Genomic DNA, 20,912 nt, shown 5'->3' with positions numbered 1-20,912 from the left:
GGCTCGGGCCGAAGTTTCTGTGAAAAGTCCAGGTAGCTCAGGGTGTGGGGTGTGTGGGAGCAGTCCCGGAGGGGCCCCCCCAGCCGGCTTCCCAATTCCTCCTGCCTCTGATGGAGGTCAGATTTGTGCCATGGGAGGGTTGAGAAAGGCCTTTTCAATGACAAGACAGGACTGGTGAGACGGGCATGTGTGTGGCATATGCAGTGGTTCAGAGGGAGGGAGAAAGAGGAAGGAAAAAAGGAAAGAAGGAAGGAAGGAGGGAAGGAGGGAGGGAAGGAAGGAAGGGGGTGGCCGGGCAGCCACGACCTGTACATCAGGCAGTGCAGTTCTGCGTGTGCCTTTTCTGGAAGGGTGTCCGCAGCGTCCAGGTGAAGTTCTGTACCACGTGGGGAGCTTCCTTCTCTTTGGAAAGACTGTGCTGCCCGCTCAGATACCACCGAGTGCAACGGTTTTGCACGTAGTAGGCACTCAGTATGTTTTGTCATTTAATGCTTCAAAGCAATGAAAGGTCTTTATCTTTTATATTTGCTCTTGGTTCCTGGCTTGAATAGGTCTGTCTTAACCAAATATTACCCAGAACTCAAGACTGGATTTCATCAGTCAACTAGAAAGAAGGCATACGAATGACCTGGCTGTGAGTCACGGATTGGCTCCATTCTAGAATGACCCCGAGGCCTGGGGGTCCGGAGCTAACTCGTGTACAGGACCTGAACGGACCACGTTAACCAGCTAACCTCTTCTGAGTCAAGGCTGGGACAGCCGCTTTATGTTATTATTATTATTTTTTCTTTTTTCTTTTTGCGGTACGCGGGCCTCTCACTGCTGTGCCCTCTCCCGTTGCGGAGCACAGGCTCCGGACGCTCAGGCTCAGCGGCCACGGCTCACGGGCCCCTGGTTCCGCGGCATGTGGGATCTTCCCGGACCGGGGCACGAACCCGCGTCCCCTGCATCGGCAGGCGGACTCTCAACCACTGCGCCACCAGGGGAGCCCCCGCTTTACTTTTTACTTTTGGCCGCGTGGCATGTGGGATCTTAGTTCCCTGATCAGGGATTGAACCCGCGCCCCCTGCATTGGAAGGGCAGAGTCTTAACCACTGGACCACTAGAGAAGTCCCTAAGACAGCCACTTTATTCTGGGATTTTAACAGAGCAGCTGGCAGTACTAAGGCAGGAAAAACATCAGGTAGCATACATTCAGCACGCTCCTTCACTCTCCTCGTAGGTTAGTCCCAGTTTTCTAGGCCAATACAACTCTGAAAACTCATGTCGCTAAACAGCAGTAGTGAGCAAAATGACGATATTAGAATGAACAACTGAAAAATAATAAATATCTTTAGGCATAAGCGATTCAGAAATATGCCTAAATAAATGCTCTTTGGGCAATTATACTCTTGTGCCAGCAGATAACAAGTGATAATCACTTCTTCCACGGCTGTAAATTCGTATCAATTCACTTCAAACTTAGAAGTCCAAAATGAATATCTGGTCATTGCTAAACTGCTTTGCTCACTGAAAGAAAAAAAAAAAAAATCCACACAACACCTATTACACTGCATTTAATTAAGACAAGCATTAACTTTATGTGCCATTATTTGCTTCTGGGAAATCTCTATGGTGTAAATATTGAACGGGCGGGTTCCCTTGAATGCTAATCAATCCTTTCTGAATTTCAAATGATTAGATAAATTTTAGGAAATGCTTATCTGCCAGCATTACCCTCTGCTACATATATATCAGCCAGGCATTAATATGGAGATCAGTGTGGTTATCTGACAAGTGTCTAGTGAGTGGTTTTCTAAATGAGAGTATCATATACGGAAAGGGAAAAACCAAGATTGAATGCTAATTCTAAGAAGAACCCAGGGAGCTCTCTTTTGCTTATCTGTTTCACGAGGAACAATTTAACCAATGCACTTGGGTAAAGATGTGAGGGGAATGTATCCGCCACTAGACTTTGCAGGCCAGTTGGTGACAGCGTGTGTGCGTGCACGTGTGAGGGTTTGCACGGTGAAGGATAGAAAGGCTACAATAAAGCAAATCTTGTGACCAGCCTCAGGAAGGACAATTACCACATCAAGGGGAGGTTGGTTTTTGCTGTTTTCATCTTTTATGCAGATACTTTGTAAGCAGCGTTTTATGACACGCGGACGGTTGTGCTCGTTTCAGAATTGAATTAATACAGTATTCAGATATACATGGTGATGCACAAAAAAATGTTTGCTGGTGTTCCAGCCTCAGAAGCTTTTCCAGCACTTCTGGAGGGAGGCTGTGAGCTGAGGATGGGAATGGGCCCTCAAACGCGTCCTGGCTTGGCCGTGGGTTTGCTCCATAGTGGTCCATACACTTGTCTGATTGACAAAGTGATCAGTTCATTTTGCTTTAGGCACTGCAAACACAGTGTTTAATCACTGTGATCAAATCTGTCTGTTGGATTTGGAAACCTCTTTCATGAACTGGATTTAATGTTGCAAAAAAGCAAAGGGGCATGCTAGTTTCCCTTTGTTCCTGTTTTCTTAGATTTGTGTTTTCTTCCCCCCACTGCCCCCGTCCACCACCCCTTCCAACTCAACAGGGGCACACAGTTCGATGGCAAAAAACCCCTCAGACCCAACAAGTTGCTGGACCTCTTCTGGAGAGGTGGGCAAAACCAGTAGCCTCTTCTGTAACCCCTGGCACTCCCTTCTCCAAAAGGGTTCGTCGCTATTTCCAGGCTAGTCTAGAAGTGCCGGGGGACAGAGCACGGTGTCTCTACTGTGTCCACGTGTGCGCCCCCTGCCAGGGATGCCCAGTTAGGGGAGGGCGGCTGGGGGAGGACGGGGCGCCCGGGCACAGCCAGGGCAGAACAACCAGACCACCCCACAACTCGCCAATCATCAGGGGAGGCTGAGAAAACTGCTTCCTCCCCCCAGGAGGCGGGGACTCACACTGATGCTGTGCTGACCTCTGGACTGGGATTGGCAATTGGAATGCAGTTTAGCAAAGAGGTTACACCCTCCTCTGCGGTCCTCCTCAGGGCTGCAAACACCCAGGGGCAAGGGAGGAAGCGGGTGTGCAAGGTGGGTGAAGTCTTCTCTTATTATACGCGCCATCTGTGCTGGTAGTTTCAAGGTGGCCTTTCTCATCCAGCAGCAAAAGAACCGAGTCCTCCCTTAATGGGGGCCAGGATTGAACTGCTATGGCCTCCAGGCCGGTAACACAGGAGCCTTTTGCGTGCGTACTTAAGGACGGAATGTTTGCTATTCCTGCAAGTCCTGTGGCCCCTGGTTAATGAGATGTGAGGGCAATAGCTGCTCTGCAATTCTTCGCCCGTTAGAAAGCCTTCATGTTTCAACTGAAATCTACAGATATAAGTAATCTGGTCCTGACAGTGATGAGAGTTTCCTTAAGTGACAGAAGTTCTAAGCTCTGCACAGAGGCCCTGACTACATGTGGGTCACCTCCCTACTGGCATTTTGCTTGGCCTTCTGCTCTGTGGGGAGCTCTTTCAATAAAGAAAACAAAGGTAGACCTTTATTTAAAGCCCCAAGCAGAAGAATTACTGGACAAAATTCAGACAAGAAAAAAATACCTATCCTATCAAAAACTAAGCCCTTTGGAAAACCAATGACTGAAAATACATGTCCTTAACCCAAAAGACTATGAACTTACCATCCACATTCTCCAGCTAGAAAACACGGCGCACTTTTATTTACTATTAACAATGCCAACATCATATTGCAAGAGTCAGGGTGGACCCTTTAGCAAAGTGCAAAGTTGTACCTGAAGATAGAATTTACTAATTCTTCCCCTCTCCACCAAGGAGCTTCATGCCCTGAAACTCCCAGACACCTATGGCTCCTCTTTTTCTATTTTAGGGTTTTTAATGCCGAAGACCACCGAAAGGGGAAGCAGACAATGACTGTGAAGTTATTTACTTTGGCTAATTTTCTCCTTTGAACATCAGAGTTCAAATAGATAGAAAGTAGACATACAAGTAATGAAAGCTTATGGTCACGCAGCTTTCCTAATGCATAGTGAGTGGTCCAAAGAAAACGACAAACCTAAGAGGCAACAACAAAATCACGAGGGATTCTCCGAGAGGGAGGTACCAAGGCTCTAAGGCAAACGCTTTCAACAAGCTTGCTGAAATCCTGAACCCAGAGTTCATACAGACATACAAACACACACATGCAAACAACTCACATTTAGAAACCAAGGGAAGTAAAAAGCTTCACAATTATTTAGTATATTCAGTAAAAATTGGAAATTCATGTAAAGCAGTTCCCTGCTTTTACCCAGGAGAGGCTGGTTTTCTTTTTGGTCCATATTCCTCAGATGATGGTCCCAATTCCCTACATCATTCTGTCTGTAGAGATGGTGCCTTAGGATGTAGGGAGCTTTTTAAAAATATTGATTGATGAGCTCATATGTCCCTGAAGAGGACAGTGTGCTGTAGCAGAGAAAACACGGACTGGAATTTATTTGGGGTTGTTAGTTCCAGACCTGGCTCTGAGCCTAAAATGTTGGGGGTAAATCACCTAATTTTTTTTTTTTTTTTTTTTTTTTTTTTTTTTTTTTTTTTGCGGTACGCGAGCCTCTCACCGCTGTGGCCTCTCCCGCTGCGGAGCACAGGCTCCGGACGCGCAGGCTCAGTGGCCATGGCTCACGGGCCCAGCCGCTCCGCGGCATGTGGGATCCTCCCAGACCGGGGCACGAACCCGTGTCCCCTGCATCAGCAGGCGGACTCCCAACCACTGTGCCACCAGGGAAGCCCCCACCTAGTTTTTTTATTTCAAATGCAAAATGGAAGGGAGACAGTAAATGATTTACCGGCTTGAAGTATTTTATTATTAACACTACAGAAGAAAAGCCTCCCTGCTCCCTCCTTCTGCAGCTCACTTTGATATCTGACCTGCTTAGTGTCACAATTCCAACAGAATCTAAATACTGATCATTGGTCCTTAATTCCATTAATTATTTTATTCCCAAAGGGGAAGATTCTGTTTAGTCTCTACTTTCCTTATAAGAACTCCCTTCACCATGTGAACACATATCCTTATTTTCTAAAATTAAAACATGTCAAGTTGTCTAATACGTTTTATAGGATCTATTTTCTAGTCTCCCTTTCTTCAAATTTTGTGCATTTTTTAAACTAATTTTTCCAGTTCCCATTACTTTTTTTTTTTAACCTAGAAGTTGGAAGGAAAAGCTTTCTTTCGCTTATGAATGCAATAAATACTTCTTAAAAACCTACTATGTGTCAGAGGGTAGGCCAGAAGCAGAATGCAAACTGGCAATAGAAATAATGTAATTTTGCAACACGGATGGACCTAGAGATTATCCTACTAAGTGAAGTTAAATCAGACAGAGAAAGACAAATATCATATGATATCACTTATATGTGGAATCTAAAAAAAAATGATACAAATGAACTTACTTAAAAAACAGAAAAAGACTCACAGACATATAAAACAAACTTATGGTTACCAAAGGGGAAACGGGAGAGAGGGATAAATTAGGAGTTTGGGATTAACATATAAGCACTACTATATATAAAATAGGTAACCAAGAAGGACCTACTGTATAGCACAGGGAACTACACTCAATATCTTGTAATAACCTATAATGGACAAAAATCTAAAAAAGAATACATACACACACGCACACACACAAAACTGAATCACTTTGCTGTATACCTGAAACACTGTCAACCAATTATACTTCAATTAAAAAAAAAAAGAAAACAGCTGTTAGAGAGTTCTTTGGAAAAACTAGTCTCCGAAACTAACCTGCACTTGGATAGGACTTTGCAGCTTAACCACTTCCCATTACAGATCACAAGCTACTTTGGTAAAGGCTTTGCTTTGAGTTTAAAACTAAGTAAATCTAACCGAATCACTCCGCTGTACACCTGAAACTAACACAACCCTGGAAATCAGCTAACTATATTCCAATATAAAATAAACATTAAATAAAGTATCTGCTTAAAAAAAAACTAAGTAACTCTACTGACGCATCTGTTTCATCAGCAACATTTCCTAAGTCCCTCCGGTGTACTGAGCGATGTGCTCGAAATCCGGGATGTAGAGAAACATAAAGGACAATTTCTAACCCCAATCTACTTTTTACGTTGGGGAAATCCTCTCAAAGGGAATAAACAATCTCTTTAACTCAGCTGAGTATGAAAAAGTGCTTTCAGAAATACTGGCTGACCAGAGAAGAGAATAACTCACAACGGGTCAAGGGCACTCATCAGGGGAAACAGGATGCAATATGCCTCTACTTTCTCCTGCCACCTGGGATCGAACAAGAGTCCAGCAGCGTCTAGCCACGTAGCCTCAAGGCTGAGAAAATCCCAAGCCCGAGTAACCTCTTAGCTGGTACCTCCTGGTCACTTGCTGCTCTGAGCACTTAGGCCACATGCGTATTCCTGATGGGCTTGACCATGTAATGACATCATTCAGGAAGCTGCAGTTAAAGACCAGGTGATCGCTTCCCAGCTCTGCATTTGTTTTCAGGAGATACAGTTAATGGGAATTCTACTGGTCTTTGGAATGCATGCGATATTGACGGTATTTGGGGATCACCCACACACCTCTTCCTCTATGAGATTTATTTCTGCCCTGGTTGGTGACAGCAGATTTCATCAGTCACTTTGATTCCTTTTTAAAAGGTGGGAGTACAAACCAATAAATAAACAAAAATTTTATTTTGGCCTCTCTTGGGTCGTCAATATTAACTGGCCAACTTAGAATTATCTCCATGGATGCAAATTATCTCCCAGTTAGGTGAGAAAAAGGGTCGGGGGAGGGGGGAGTAACAGGATTTTAAGAAAACATTCCAACCAACAAAGACTGGGCCTCCAGAGTCTGCTATATCACACAGCTGGGAGATGGGCATTTTTCACTTTTTTTCCAACCAGCTTACCCAATTGATGTCTGCTCACGGGTACTATTTGAGGAGGAAAAAAACCAGGCAGCAGAGTGGAAGAATTTTGGTCAACTGTACCTTTTACTTTAGTCCTGTCATTAAGCTTTTCATGAAATCAGGACCCAGCTTCAGTGAAGGATGACTTTCGGAAGGAAGGTGGTTGGACCTCAACTAATCAGCTGCCGTTCCTATAGAGTTTCCTATTCTGGTTGAAGCACCCAGGACCCTGAGACGCATCCCAGCTGTTTCCTCTGAACCCCATCACATCCCATGGCCTGCAGCCTGTAACGTGTCCACACCCCATCTCACTCCTGTCTCCAAGGGCATTAAAGCCACTCGGAACACAGTTTCTAGTCCCTTTTCCACACGACTACCGGGAAGGCAAATCAACTTCAGCGACGCACTTCATCCCCCTTTAAAGAATCCTGCCGTCTGGCTACATTTTTTGCAGGATGAAGACCGTGGTACCCAGTTTTGGTCACAGCTGTATCCCAGTGGCTGTTCACAGGAAGTGCTCAGTAACTGCGGAGTGTCTCTCACCTGCCTCTCCAGCACATCTGCCGTTTCCCTCAAGCCACAATGGTCTTCTCCCAAGAGTCCCGAGACCTTGAACTCATCTTGCCCTCTTGCCTCCCGTGCTTTTACTCCAGGCATCCATGAGGCTTAGGAGACTGTACCTGCATGCGCTCACACCTACTCTCTCACCACGTCCATCAGGAAACCGTGCTTCACCTTTCACCAGGAGCACACAGTCTCTCCCCACACAGCCCCTGGCCTTGGATCAGTCCACAGAAGCCTCGTTTTCCTCCAGGATCCCAGAGGCTCAAGGCTGGGCTGGGATCAGAACACAGCAGGTTTCAGACTCAGGGGCACAGGCTCGGCTTTCGAGGGAAGCCCTGGTACGATTTCACTCCCATTACAGGTAAAACAGGCTTTTGGAGGCTGGCCTGGGTACCCAAAGGTTAATTATCCACATCCCTCAATGAAGTTCTTGTCCCCCAAAGATCGATTATTCATTGTTTCTATGGGGGAGAAAAGCTTTCCATTCACAAATTGGAAACTACGTGAACTTTACTGCCAGTTACTTTATTCTTGCTTCTTTAAAAATAAACTCTTTGGGCTTCCCTGGTGGCGCAGTGGTTGAGAGTCCGCCTGCCGATGCAGGGGACACGGGTTCGTGCCCTGGTCCGGGAAGATCCCACATGCCGCGGAGCAGCTGGGCCCATGAGCCATGGCCGCTGAGCCTGCGCATCCGGAGCCTGTGCTCCGCAACGGGAGAGGCCACAACAGTGAGAGGCCCGTGTATGGCAAAAAAATAATAATAATAAATAAAAAATAAAAATAAACTCTTGGCCAAACCTGATTTACCTCTGATCGATCGGAAAGCCATGCTGTCCTTTCCTCCTTAAACAACAAACAGACATAGTTTTAAGGGACATTCAACTAGTTATTCCCTGGTGCCCAGGATCCTGAAACAGTTAACACCCTTATTAAACCAGAGAGTTCTGTGTGGTTGAGGTTCCGGTAAACACACGACCCAACTGTTCAGGAAGATGATCTGTGAGGTTTGAGCGCTGAGAGCACTTCAGGAACACCCCAACCCCATCCTGACTACCCATCGCTAGTGCTTGGCGGAGATATAATAATTTTGAAATAATGAAGGAACGATAAAAGGGATGAAAGCTAAACACGGCTGATGGTTAATCTCTACATCTTCCAATGTCATGCAGTTCTTCAACTAATTTAAAATACCACTGAAGTGAGATGAATCTCTTTAAATATTTTATCACCAAGACGCTATAAGATTTCTTACACACACATTACCACACTTTTCATTTAATTACTGATCAAACGTACGAGTTGAAAAGACGAAGATCTTGCCATAAACCAGAATAATTTGTGAGATGACAGCAAGCAGGCCTATGCTATCTTCCTCTTGATTTTTAAAAAAACCGTTCTTGAGTAAAACACGTAGACTTAGTTAAATAGAACTTTCCTATTTCTTGTGGTTAATACAGAAACCATACAGGACCCAGTGCTGGCATGGTAAACCTTTGAACACTACATCTATGAAATTCTGTTGTCTTTTTAAATTTTCAGTAACATTTCTTTTTGCTATATTTATCACATTTTCCAAAATATGAAAATGTTCCTTTCCTTTTAAATGTTGACTACATGTGAAAAATTAACTCTGGTTCTATTACTTCAAACTATCCCTTTATTAGCAACAGTTGTGCAGTGCTGTCAAGAGGCATTTTAAAATGAAAGTACCAAATTTGGAGTGTAGACACATCTGTTTTACTTTGCAGTATGTTTTATTGTTTTATTTCTAAGGATATGAATTCACAACTATCTTATAACTGAAGACTAAAGAAAAAACATATGTTGGTAAATCTGATTTCTGCATTTTTTTCATTCAAGGGAAGTTGCCTCCCTCAGCTGTCTGCCAATAAGTAATAAATGGACTTGGCAAAAAGTTTATTTAAGTTGGCTTTATTAAGCCAACAAAATACAGAAATCAAGTACGGGACAGGCAGAAAACTCTGTTCCTTTGAAGTCGATAAAAATCCATCTCCTTAATCCTTTTTTTATTCCAAGCAGTGGTGATTTTTCTCAACTGACTCACTGGGAGCCTTGACTTAGCTAATCTGTCTTGCTTAGTTCTCTTTCTTCTCCAAAGCTTTCCTAAAAAAGCATCCTTTCCCCCTGACAACCGTCATCTTTTATGCTTGCATAGTGGTGTATCTGGTTATAAACATTCTCTAGTTAATCCTGATAGAGATTTAGGAAACAGGTTTTTAATTACCATCCATATTTTACAAGAACAAAAACAGCAGTAGCTTGCAAGCTGAAACAGAAGGTGCAGAGAAACGACCAACAGCAGAAAGGTGGCCAAGATGTGACACCATGCGTCTTTCCTAACCCTCTGTCGTGGCGTCACCCACTCATTACACCCATCAGGGAAGAACACTCAGGACTCCAGTCACAACTCCCTCCCCATACGCCAAACCACCCACTACAGGGCTATGACTCAGCCAGGAACACATACAGGAAAACATAATTGAGCTGGAAGATTTCACGATTAGAAAAGAAGGTCATTATCTTGCAAGAACAAAAACATGGATGGACCTCAAGACACTTGAAGGTCAGTATCATTTAGGCATTTTTATGAGAAAAGGATTCCTTACCTAAACTAAAGAGCACCAAGAATTTCAGACACACGAACTCTCGTTGGTCAAACTGTAGAGAACGAAGCTTTGCCACCAACTCCTGTGCGTGACTCATGAGGTTGTTGAGTGTGGCCCCCGCTTGTGAGGCTATGATGGAATAGTCCACCTGCAACACAGGATCAGTTTAGGGGGTTTTCAGAACCGGAAATTCTACATTTATTTCTTTATTATTTACGTTAAAATTGATAGATGTCTATACACATATATTAAAAATATGGATACATATATATTTCCCTTGAGACTTTTAAGCATTGTGGGTAAAATCAGGTTGCAGTATAGATTCGTAACACAGGGGACTTTCCCCACGAAAACACTTTGAGACACATTCTATTATTATAAACTGTATCATATAATCATCCTGATCCATCTAATCATTTTGATAAGCCTTGCAGGAAGCAGCTCTTGACTGCCTCAATGGTACACGCAGACACCTTTATCTTTTTTCCTACTGCGAAGTGACGTTATCACCTAAGATGAAAATTGTTAGCTCATGAGTAAGTTTAGAGAAAAATATACTGTCCATAAAGACTGAATCCAGGCTGGCATTCTATACGCACATGACGTTAATTAATGAGGCAAGTGAAGGCAGAGATATGTTTCTAATTTTATTAAGAGACTTCATTTTAAAGTAATCATTGCTCAAGACTGCACGCTTACGGATGATGAAAGAATCACATTTAGATTACTCTTTGATTTGATGTTTCCTCAAAAGCTACAAAGACTAGCTACTTTCCTACGATTGTCAATACATTTCTCTCTAATGACAGCAGTGATCTTATTTATGAGAAGAATAATTTCTTGATTCAGAAAACAAAAAAGGTTTATTTCCCTCTTCATTGAAACAAACAAACAAAAAAAGGTGCTGCAATGCATCCATCTCGGATTATTCACGGGGACACCGAAAGTTCAATTTATAATAATAAGTTAAAATGTAGGGGTGGCTATCAATGGCAGAACTGGCTCTGCGGCTGCAATTACAGCATAATGGGAAAGCCCAGTTGGTACCTGACGCTCCCATCCTTTTTTTTTTTCTTTTACTGGCGAGCTCTCAGGCAACCAGATACTCTTTTAGGCGCATTTGATATTTGCAGCGGCAGCAAATTTGTCTGGGAGGCAAGCCCTCATCTGCCACTCACCCGGAGCAGACTGTATTAAATTTTTATATTTATTGACATTTCATTACCATAATTGACTGCACTTGCGTCTCTAGGAGAAGGCACAGGGCTGCCTCCTAAGCAGGAGAATGAGTCCCTTGAGGAGAATTTGCAATTAAAAACAAGGCAGGATGGATTTTTTTTTTATTGTGTAAATATGATGAGTTGAATTTTCAGCTTTAACTTGAGAATACTGGGTGTACAGAAACCTTTTTTTGAGAGTGAGAAAAATTATGAGTCAGTGGAAAGACGGCCCCCCCAAAGGTGTCAATCGGTTTATAGAGCGTCGACTGCACATGAAAAAGCCCCAGTCTGTACGAGTCCTGGGGAGGCCCCCGCATCACCACCACACTGTCCTACTCCCCTGGTCCAGGTGCCCGCATCTCTCCACTAAATTCAAACATCAACTGTCCTAAGCGCGCCTGTGGTTTCTGTTGCAGATTGTGTGAAAGGAAGGGCCAGCACACAGGCAGCCTGAACCCTGAGCCGGAAGCAGAGGATGTCACGGACCACGTGAGGGTCACCTGCCTGGCCCTCCCAGGGACGTCCCGGCCATCACTGTACCAGCTCTCTTACAGGAGAACTTTCTACTCCAAGGATGTTCTTCTTACGTAACAGGGATGGCTGAGCTCTGAGTCCCTTAGAAACCGTATGTGGTCTAACTACTCCACACGATAGGAATATAAATCCTATAGGGGCAACTGGGGTAGAATTGGGAATGGCAGCCAGGGCCAGAGGTAGAGGAAACCTGGGACAAGACAGCAGAGGGTGTGGGCCAGTGAAGCCACTGACGAAGCAAGAGCCTTGGGTAGTCACAAGAAGGGTCCATCTTTCGTGCCCCCATCTCTCAGTGAGGCACTTCAGCTGGATAATAGTAAGGTGACACCCACTTCCATTGTTATCAAGAAATGAGAGTAGTTGGGACAACACTGCCAACTTAAGCTTGGAATCAATTGCTGAGAGCATCGTTGGTGTAGCTTAGAATGTACATAACGGTTTTTTTTTTTTTTTTTTTTTTTTGGCCGCAGCGTGTGGCGCGCGGGATCTCAGTTCCCGGACCAGGGATCAAACTGCGCCCCCTGCCGTGGAAGCGTGGAGTCCTAACCACTGGACCGCCAGGGAAGTCCATGTACGTAACACATTTTAATAAAAATCACTAGTGGATCCCTAAACCAGGAAGGTGTACTACTAAAATAAGCCAAAAATATGTTGGTATTAATTGATCTTTTATTATTAAGATGGGGTTAATTCAATTTTGCTATGTCTGTGGTTCTAACAGGTAGGCAGTAAGTTCAAATACTAGACCTTCACAGTTGCGAATGTAGCACATTGTAACTGAAAGGACTCTAAATAATTTTTTCAAAAATATGGGTTAATTAAAATTTGCTATGTGTGTAACTTGAACAGGTATGAAATAAGTTCAACTATTAGAACTTCATACTTGGAAAATAACACGCTCTAATATGGAAAGGGACTGAAATGGTTTCACAGGATTCTGTACTTAGTGAGAAGGACTTCGGGAAATCAATTGTGATGCCAACAACTTTATTGCTATACATTTATTTACATGCTAATTTGAAAGCCCAAACATGCTTATGAAACGGGGGCTCTGATGACATCTCTTTCAAGGATAATTTATCAAATTGCGTGGCTTTGAAGGAGGGGCAGGCAGTGATTTATTCCTGAAACAGCGCCCAGATCGGCAACTTCCTGACATTTTATTACAAACATCATTGTATTTTCGTTGTTGAATGCGGAGTTTGCCCTCATTTCAGGAGCAGCTGGCCTTGTCTTTTATGTACTTAGTAAAATTAATTTATCGCTCTCTTCCATGGAATCTTTGTGCCATTCAATTCACCAGAGCTATTGAAGAAATACCATAAGCGGATGTCCCCTTCGGATAAATTTCACTCATCACGAAGGCAGCAACAGTTGTAGCTAACTTGCTTTTCGTTCTAATAGCTGCAATTTTTGATGACTTGTGTGTTGTAAGATGCCCGTCTTTTTAATACGATACACAATAATAGAAGGTAATGAATAAGGTGCCGGTAGTCCTTTCCCTTAGGAAAATCTTACAGCGGCTGTTAATTAGCTACAATATGCAAATACTGAAATGTGGTACCACGTCACAACCCTCCACTGGTGTTTTACATATACACATACAGCCCTATGTTTTGTGTGCGTGTATTTTTAAAATACTGGATAGAAACGAATTCTTGTCATAGTGACAAAATGCTAAATATCTGGAATTGATTTGGCCGTGCTTAACGTTACTGATAATCGTGACTTCCTTTTGGCTTAACAAGGTTATTTAATGTACACTTACAGAAGCCAGACTGAAAGACAGAACCAAAATAGCTAACTTAAGGGTTAAGTGAGAAATTCCGTGGTGTTGGCAAAACGCAAAGTCGCAATAATTGATACTAAGGACCAGAAATGCCATCTACTTACTCCTTGACTGTTCTTGGTCTGGAAAATCAGAGAAAGAAATGCACTTTCTCTACTTTTTACATGGTAATTACCTTTACCCAGGGGCAGCACTTACGGCAAAATGAAACACGAAATAAGGAGCATTTCGAAAGAGCAGGAACGGAAGTGCTCTGAGAAATAATGGTACAAACCCATTTGATTTCTGGAACTCAGAGGATGAAATCAAATTAATTTGTGGGCTGAATCTTGTTCTTCTAATGCAGCTCCCAGTCGGGTTTCGGAGGGAGGGGGCTGGGAGTCAGACCCGTGATTCAACTCTGAAAATGGGTACGCTTCTCCCAGAGACCTGAGCCACGGGATGAAAAGGCTCAACAGAAATTCACAAGATCAGGAAGTAAGCCCACTGAGGCTTGATTCTGGAAAGCCTCTCTCATGAATAGTGCAGAAAGCAGAGACCAGACAGTGACGAGACGGATCCAATCTGCAAAAACTCCGAAAGAACGCTTTCCTTGAATTTGCTTGGGAACACGTGATTTATTTATAATTCAGCAAATGATGTGGAGACAGCCTTTCATTTTCAAATATGCACTGCTGGGGTTTCACAGCACATAAACATTTATGGCCGATGTAAAAGATCACAGTGCCCGGGTCCCGAGTCCTGAACACGGCTGGAACAGCCCAATGGAGTAAACAGATCTCTGCATTCCTTGCATCCATTTTAATAACACACCAGTTATAAAACGGAGGCTAAGAAATGGGAGGGACAGGGCTTCCCTGGTGGCGCAGTGGTTGGAGTGTCCGCCTGCCGATGCAGGGGACGCGGGTTCGTGCCCCGGTCCGGGAAGATCCCACATGCCGCGGAGCGGCTGGGCCCGTGAGCCATGGCCGCTGAGCCTGCGCGTCCGGAGCCAGTGCTCCTCAACGGGAGAGGCCACAGCAGTGAGAGGCCCGCTTACCGCAAAAAAAAAAAAAAGAAATGGGAGGGACAGGCCAAAATCCTGTAAAGTTGGAATTAGGCCCATTAAGTAGACTTTCTCTTCCCCCAGGTGCCCAGAAGGCCAAACGTCTCTCTTCCTTCAAACCTTTGCTCAAATTTCACCTTCTCAATAAGGTTCAACCAACCAGTCCTATTAACACTGCAACCCAAGGGTCACTCAGCAACACAACCACAGATGTACGTTGATTCTCCTTTACACAACAGTTCCTTTTTTTCAAAAAAATTCAACAGCACCTTGACCTCTAACATTTATTAGGATTGATTATTGTCAGTTTCTCCTGCGACAGTGTTAAGCTCCACGATGGCCGGACCCTGTAGGATGCTCCATAAATATTTGTTGACTGAACAAATATCTATTCAGAAAGGAGCGCAGGACCTCACTGTAATTTCCTCTTTCCACCTTCCTTTTCAATAATGACTGGTTCTTACTAACTAACACTCCCTTCCCTTCTCACCTGCTTGCCATTAGGCCAAATATTTAGATGATTGATACATGAATCAGTCTCTTCCACCACCATGATTCCAAAATAGTGAGGACTCCACCATTTCTAAGGTTTTTCAAAAAGGCAGACAAACAAGTGTGGCAGATTCATGCAGAAGCTTGAGAAAAAAACCCTAGGTACTAATAATTTTGATTTAGCAATTGTTTTGACCCTTCAAAGCACGACTTTCAATCCCAGAAGCCTGGAAGTGGCAGGCTGTGATCACGCCGGCTTTTACAAGTTTCGCTGTAATCATCCAAGCAGGAACGGAGCACACCAAGTCAGCTTTTCTAAATTATTTGCAGCCAATGTCCCTTTCAAAGCACAAAAGTGCTCCTGACCTAGTTAAATTCCTGCCATCTTGAAGGTGCTTAATAAAAAAGACACTTTTTTTTTTTTGGTGTCTACACTCACCTGTTGCCCAGTAACCAGAAAGATGGATCCTTCCTTTCCGTGAACCACTTGTCGGTAAATGTGGTCGAGAATTAAGAGCTCACTCCAGCAGTTCTGAAGCAGCTTCATTTGGTCATCAACCTGTAAAAGAAACAGAAAAAAATGACACTGTAACTCAGTATTTTTTTTTTTTTTGCATGATTTTTTACCTGAGAACCCACTATAAGCAAGGAAGGACCACCAAAGGTCACCGAAGCACAGATGCTCAGAATTTCCATCCTTTCTCCTGAAAATCATTTTCATTTGGACAAATACTTTTCAGGCCACATATAAAAACTTCAACTAAATATTTATAATCAATGAGCTGCTAGGAAAAGGTACTCTATTAGATGGGTCTCTCATTAGATCTATCAGCATTTGCTTGTGGGAGGTACAGGCGCCTCAGACTGACCTCAGTGGACCCCATTAGAATGACCCCAAACAGGGCTTCCCTGGTGGCGCAGTGGTTGAGAGTCCGCCTGCCGATGCAGGGGACGCGGGTTCGTGCCCCGGTCCGGGAGGATCCCACATGCCGCGGAGCGGCTGGGCCCGTGAGCCATGGCCGCTGGGCCTGTGCGTCCGGAGCCTGTGCTTCCGCAACGGGAGAGGCCACAACAGTGAGAGGCCCGCGTACCGCAAAAAAAAAAGAAGAAGAAAAAGAAAAAGAATGACCCCAAATAGCCCAGGCTTGTGTAGAGGTTAATACATTGAGCCCAAGCTGAAATAGGATATGGATATTAGCGAGCCACCAAACTGAGGATTTATATGAGAGGCAATCGGCAGGACAGCCCAAATGACTTTTGAATTTAGAGGCACATGGCCGTTGTTCGTCATCAGTGTTCACCCAAAGTTCAAGTCGTGCTAGACTTTGACTAGAACAATCACCAAGCTCGGTCTTGATGTCCACCTGCACTTGCTTTATGATTTGGACAATTTTCCCACAAACCCCCTACACTTCAGTTTCCACATCTGAAAAATGGGCCGAGCCCAGTACCCCCCTCACAGGATGGCAGTGGGGAGTAAAATGAAGAGGGCTGTATCACGGTGAGTATTTTATCCACATGGTGTCGCCCCCCCCAGGGGACCGCATTCTTTAACGACAGTAACATACCCATTTCAGGTACGGGCCACGTATCCACGGTCAAACGTGGAGGGCATATCGATCCATTTCCATGGCTATTTGTGACAGTTTCTTTTCATTTTGTAATACGTACCAGCCAAAGATCTTGGCGCGCCCAAATACATCACACATTTATACCAACAACACCTGATATTTAGATGTCAGGGAACAGTTTTGAAGAGTTTTGCGTATTATTTTAGATTTAATTCAGAGAACCTGCCTGTGGAGTTAGCAGAACCGGCATCGTTTTCTGAAATTTACATGATGAGAAAATATGGGCTCAGAGACCTACTAACTGGTACACCTAGAGGGTTCTCTCTCTCTCTCTCAAGCTCTAGGATGTCTCCAAATTACACGGAGAGGTGTCAGACTCACAGACATAAGAGACAAACGTATGGTTACCAAAAGGGAACCAGAGAGTTGTGGGGATAAATTAGGAGAACGGGACTAACAAATATACACTAAATAAAATAGACGGGCAACAAGGATTTACTGTAATAACACAGGGAACAATCAATATTCAGTATCTTGTAATAACCTATAATGGAAAAGAATCTGAAAAAATATATATATATATAACTGAATTACTTTGCTGTACACCTGAAACTAACACAATATTGTAAATCAACTATACCCATATTTTTTAAAAAAAGAAAAAGAGGTGTTAGAATTTTCTAAACTGAATTAATTTAACTCACTTATAACAAATTCATCTTTAAGCAGATATTTAATGAGATTCTGGACGGTTGGGTGATTCTTAGGAAGTTTCCACTCACGTATTACCAGGGATAGGAGCTTAGGGCTGACTATTTCCACGAGTCTAGAAAACAAGACAGTACTGAACATAGACTAAAGCAAGGATTCGAGGTACAACTGTGCACTTTCCAGCTCTGAGAGCTTGGCCAAGCCATTTAGTTCTCTAAGCCTTATCTTCTCACCTAAAAATACAAGAGATAGTCTTTGTCTTGAGGATGGAATGAAGTGTGAAACAATACACTCATGAAGAAACAATGCCAAACACAAGGCTCCCAGTTGGAAGACCATATTGATCCTGTTGAGAAGGAAAAAAGGTATCTGTGATCAGGAAAAGACATCCCCAAACATCTCCGTCAGAAATGATTTGTTCTGACCAAAAGAATTTCACTCATTAAGTGAATAGACGTTCAGAGCCATTTAATGTTGGGTCTAAGTGCTGGGTCTGGGGTATAATGGTGAACAAGGTAGAAGCAGTCCCTACCTTGTGGAAATCACTCTCCTAGGGGAGAACGCTCACCAAAACAGGTGAGTGGGTTGGTGACAGAGGGAGCTAGCTCATCCTTCTTCAGAGGAAAAGCTCCAGTGTTGTGTGTACACGTCGGGCTGTGGCAGCAGCTGAAGGAGACCCACCTCACTGCTCTCTGCACACAGCTCACACTAGAAGCTGCAGCCAGATGTCCGAACAACATTGGTGTCCTCACGCCCAGCAGTTTTCAGGGACCGTCCCTCTCAGATGCTCGGGGCAACTTCAGAACCAACTGCACTTGGTTCTACTGGGTTTACTACACTTCATTCCAGCTCATACCCTGTCAGTGTCTTATTTCAAATTTATCAGTCCACGGTGGCCATTCAGATCCCCTGCACGTTTTCTTCTGTGATGTGAAGCTTTAGTTATTAATTTAGCGCTCTTTCCAGGGAAGCTGAAAATACTACACCTTGAGATCGTTTCCCCGGAAACAGTTATCATACCCAAAGGTTGCCAAGAATTGGGGAATGACCTCGAAGCATGTTTCGAGACGTCTGGACGGGATTCCAGCTTAAGGACCTATTTACACGGCAGGAAGATTTATGATTCCCATCTTGCAGGTGGAAAAATGAAAAAGCTAAGAGATGATCTTCTGACCACGTAGAAGAGGAGAAAAGGTGGGTGACCATTAAAAGCAGCTTGTTTCCTGGAGCCATCACGTTGAGGGGCTTTTCCTCCTCGAGTGCATGTGGTGGCCCCTGTCCTTGGTATATAACACGAGAGGAATACTTATGGCAACAGTTTGCCAGCATCAAAGCCTGTTCAAGTTGTAAGATAAGAACCTCACTCTCCCTGGCCTTCTTTTCTTTTGTGATCAGGATACACTTCCAAATAAGGATATATTTGTGTGTCATGCTCCGAAAAAGAGTGGAGTGTATCATTTTCAGACCTTATTCCTAACTGTGTGTGTGTGTGTGTGTGTGTGGAGATGGATTGGCTTTGAAAATCTATTTCCTGGGTCCTCTGCTGCTTCTGAAGTTGCAGGAATAGATGAAATTGAGCATGTCTATTTCCCATAACTAGCACACTTCAGTTTTGGTTTTGTATTTTGTGCCGTTCACGTCATCATTTCTTCTGTTTCCACCGAGTACTGTTAAGTGCTTGTTTATCTGTCTCACTCCATGAGGCCGGGGCAGCCTGGAAGCCACAGCTCCCGGGGTGGGGGGGTCCAGTGCAGCCCCAGCTTGTGAAATAAATGAAGGAACACGTGACTGACCGTGGTGCCGTCACTCCTGCAAGTGTCTGCTTTTGGCCGGTGTCTCTGGTACATGGACAACAACAGCAAAAGTGACTCCTTCGGGGCTCGTGAAGGGAAGGGTCACCTTCACCCGGTGATGAACACACGGGTGACCCTCCCCACACAGGCCGGCAGGTCTGGACCCACCGCTGGCCCTCGATAAAGACTTCTCGACTGATTGTAATTTTAACACCCCTCTCGGCTAATTGATTCCTTGTTTTAAGGCTCTCTGAGGAGGTTTTCCAGGCTGACATTCCATTTCAATATTTCCATAATTGATTATGTGATATTTTATGTTATCTTGAAATTGGAGAGTATGCAGCTTCACGGGGCTTTGGGTGACATAGTTTTTATGCAGCTCTATGAATGAAAGGACAAGGCAAATATGATGACCGACTTGTTCCTTATCTCCAGATAAGAGACGTTGGCAATTTTGAAGATAATTTCTCTTTAGGAAGGAGTGTTATAGGTGATATGGTGGAGGGGGTGGGGAGAAGAGGAGAAAAACAATCTACTACTTTTGAGTAAATTTCCGGGTATGAATGTTGTCAACAAACGACTTCAGGTGGCATTTGGGGAGCCCAGACAGGGGACTGGGGGAGTGTAATCTCCATGACATATCAAAACCTCTCTCACTAGTTGGTAATACCCCCTGGTACAATCCTGTGTTATCAGCTGTAATAAAAAGAAGGGCTTATCTCAGAACCCTAGTCACTCATCAGAAAAGACTCACGCTGGTATTACAGATGAGCGTGTGAGGGAACACAGGCCTCATATTGTTGCGAACACACCTTCCCACAACCCAGGACGTTAATCATTAGAAAGCTGTGCTTTCTCATAAGAGGAGTGAATTTGGCAAACAATTAGAAGAAGAAAAATGTGTAGATCTTTCTCAAGCCCAGGTTGAACTTATCAGACCCTTTTTGTTGCCCCCTCAAATTTACCTTTGCACAGTCTGGCCACTGAACTGTTATTCCACTTTCCCTCTTGCAGGGGCATTTATTTGAAAATCGACATCATGAATCATTGTGGTTAAGCTTTAAGAAAGATATGTCTAGCAAAACATTCAACTGACATGGGTTGGTAATTTAAAGTGGACACAAATCCATTTCTAATGTCGGATCATTAAATCTGGTGTGTGCCAGGCCTTGTGCTAGAAAGTTGGGGGAAAACAGAGGTGGCCAGGACACAATCCCTGCCTTTAAGAAAGGCACACTCCGGGCTTCCCTGGTGGCGCAGTGGTTGAGAGTCCGCCTGCTGATGCAGGGGACGCCGGTTCGTGCCCCGGTCCGGGAGGATCCCACGTGCCACGGAGCGGCTGGGCCTGTGAGCCATGGCCGCTGGGACTGCGCGTCCGGAGCCTGTGCTCCGCAATAGGAGAGGCCACAGCAGTGAGAGGCCCGCGTACTGCAAAAAAATAAATAAATAAAAATAAAATAAAAGAAAGGCACACTCCAAGGAGAGGAGACAGGAGTGTACGTCCATTATAAAAACCCCATGTGCACTAGAAGCTGGGGGTCACTTTACCCTGCTTTGTTTCTTGGAGAGACTTCCAGGGGGTCACAGAAGCTTCTGAGAAGGGTACGTTTAAGCAGGTCTTAATGTTGTAGAACCACTTGATAAAGTTTTTTTTTTCTCA

At 44.1% G+C, this 20,912-nt stretch overlaps 1 protein-coding gene across 1 annotated transcript in view; it reads right to left on the bottom strand.

Moving 5' to 3' along the window:
* Positions 1-20,912, bottom strand: part of NR5A2 (nuclear receptor subfamily 5 group A member 2) — a 127,089-nt gene that overhangs the window by 36,088 nt on the left and 70,089 nt on the right. Inside the window, 2 exon segments of the mRNA XM_032639270.1 lie at positions 10,098-10,245; positions 15,617-15,736. Coding sequence (XP_032495161.1) covers positions 10,098-10,245; positions 15,617-15,736 — 268 coding nt within the window.

This window comes from Phocoena sinus, chromosome 1 (genome assembly GCF_008692025.1).
Source record: "Phocoena sinus isolate mPhoSin1 chromosome 1, mPhoSin1.pri, whole genome shotgun sequence".
Taxonomy (NCBI): Eukaryota; Metazoa; Chordata; class Mammalia; order Artiodactyla; family Phocoenidae; genus Phocoena; species Phocoena sinus.
The sequence above is the reverse complement of the archived record's forward strand: the minus strand, read 5'-3'. Positions and strand labels throughout refer to the sequence as shown.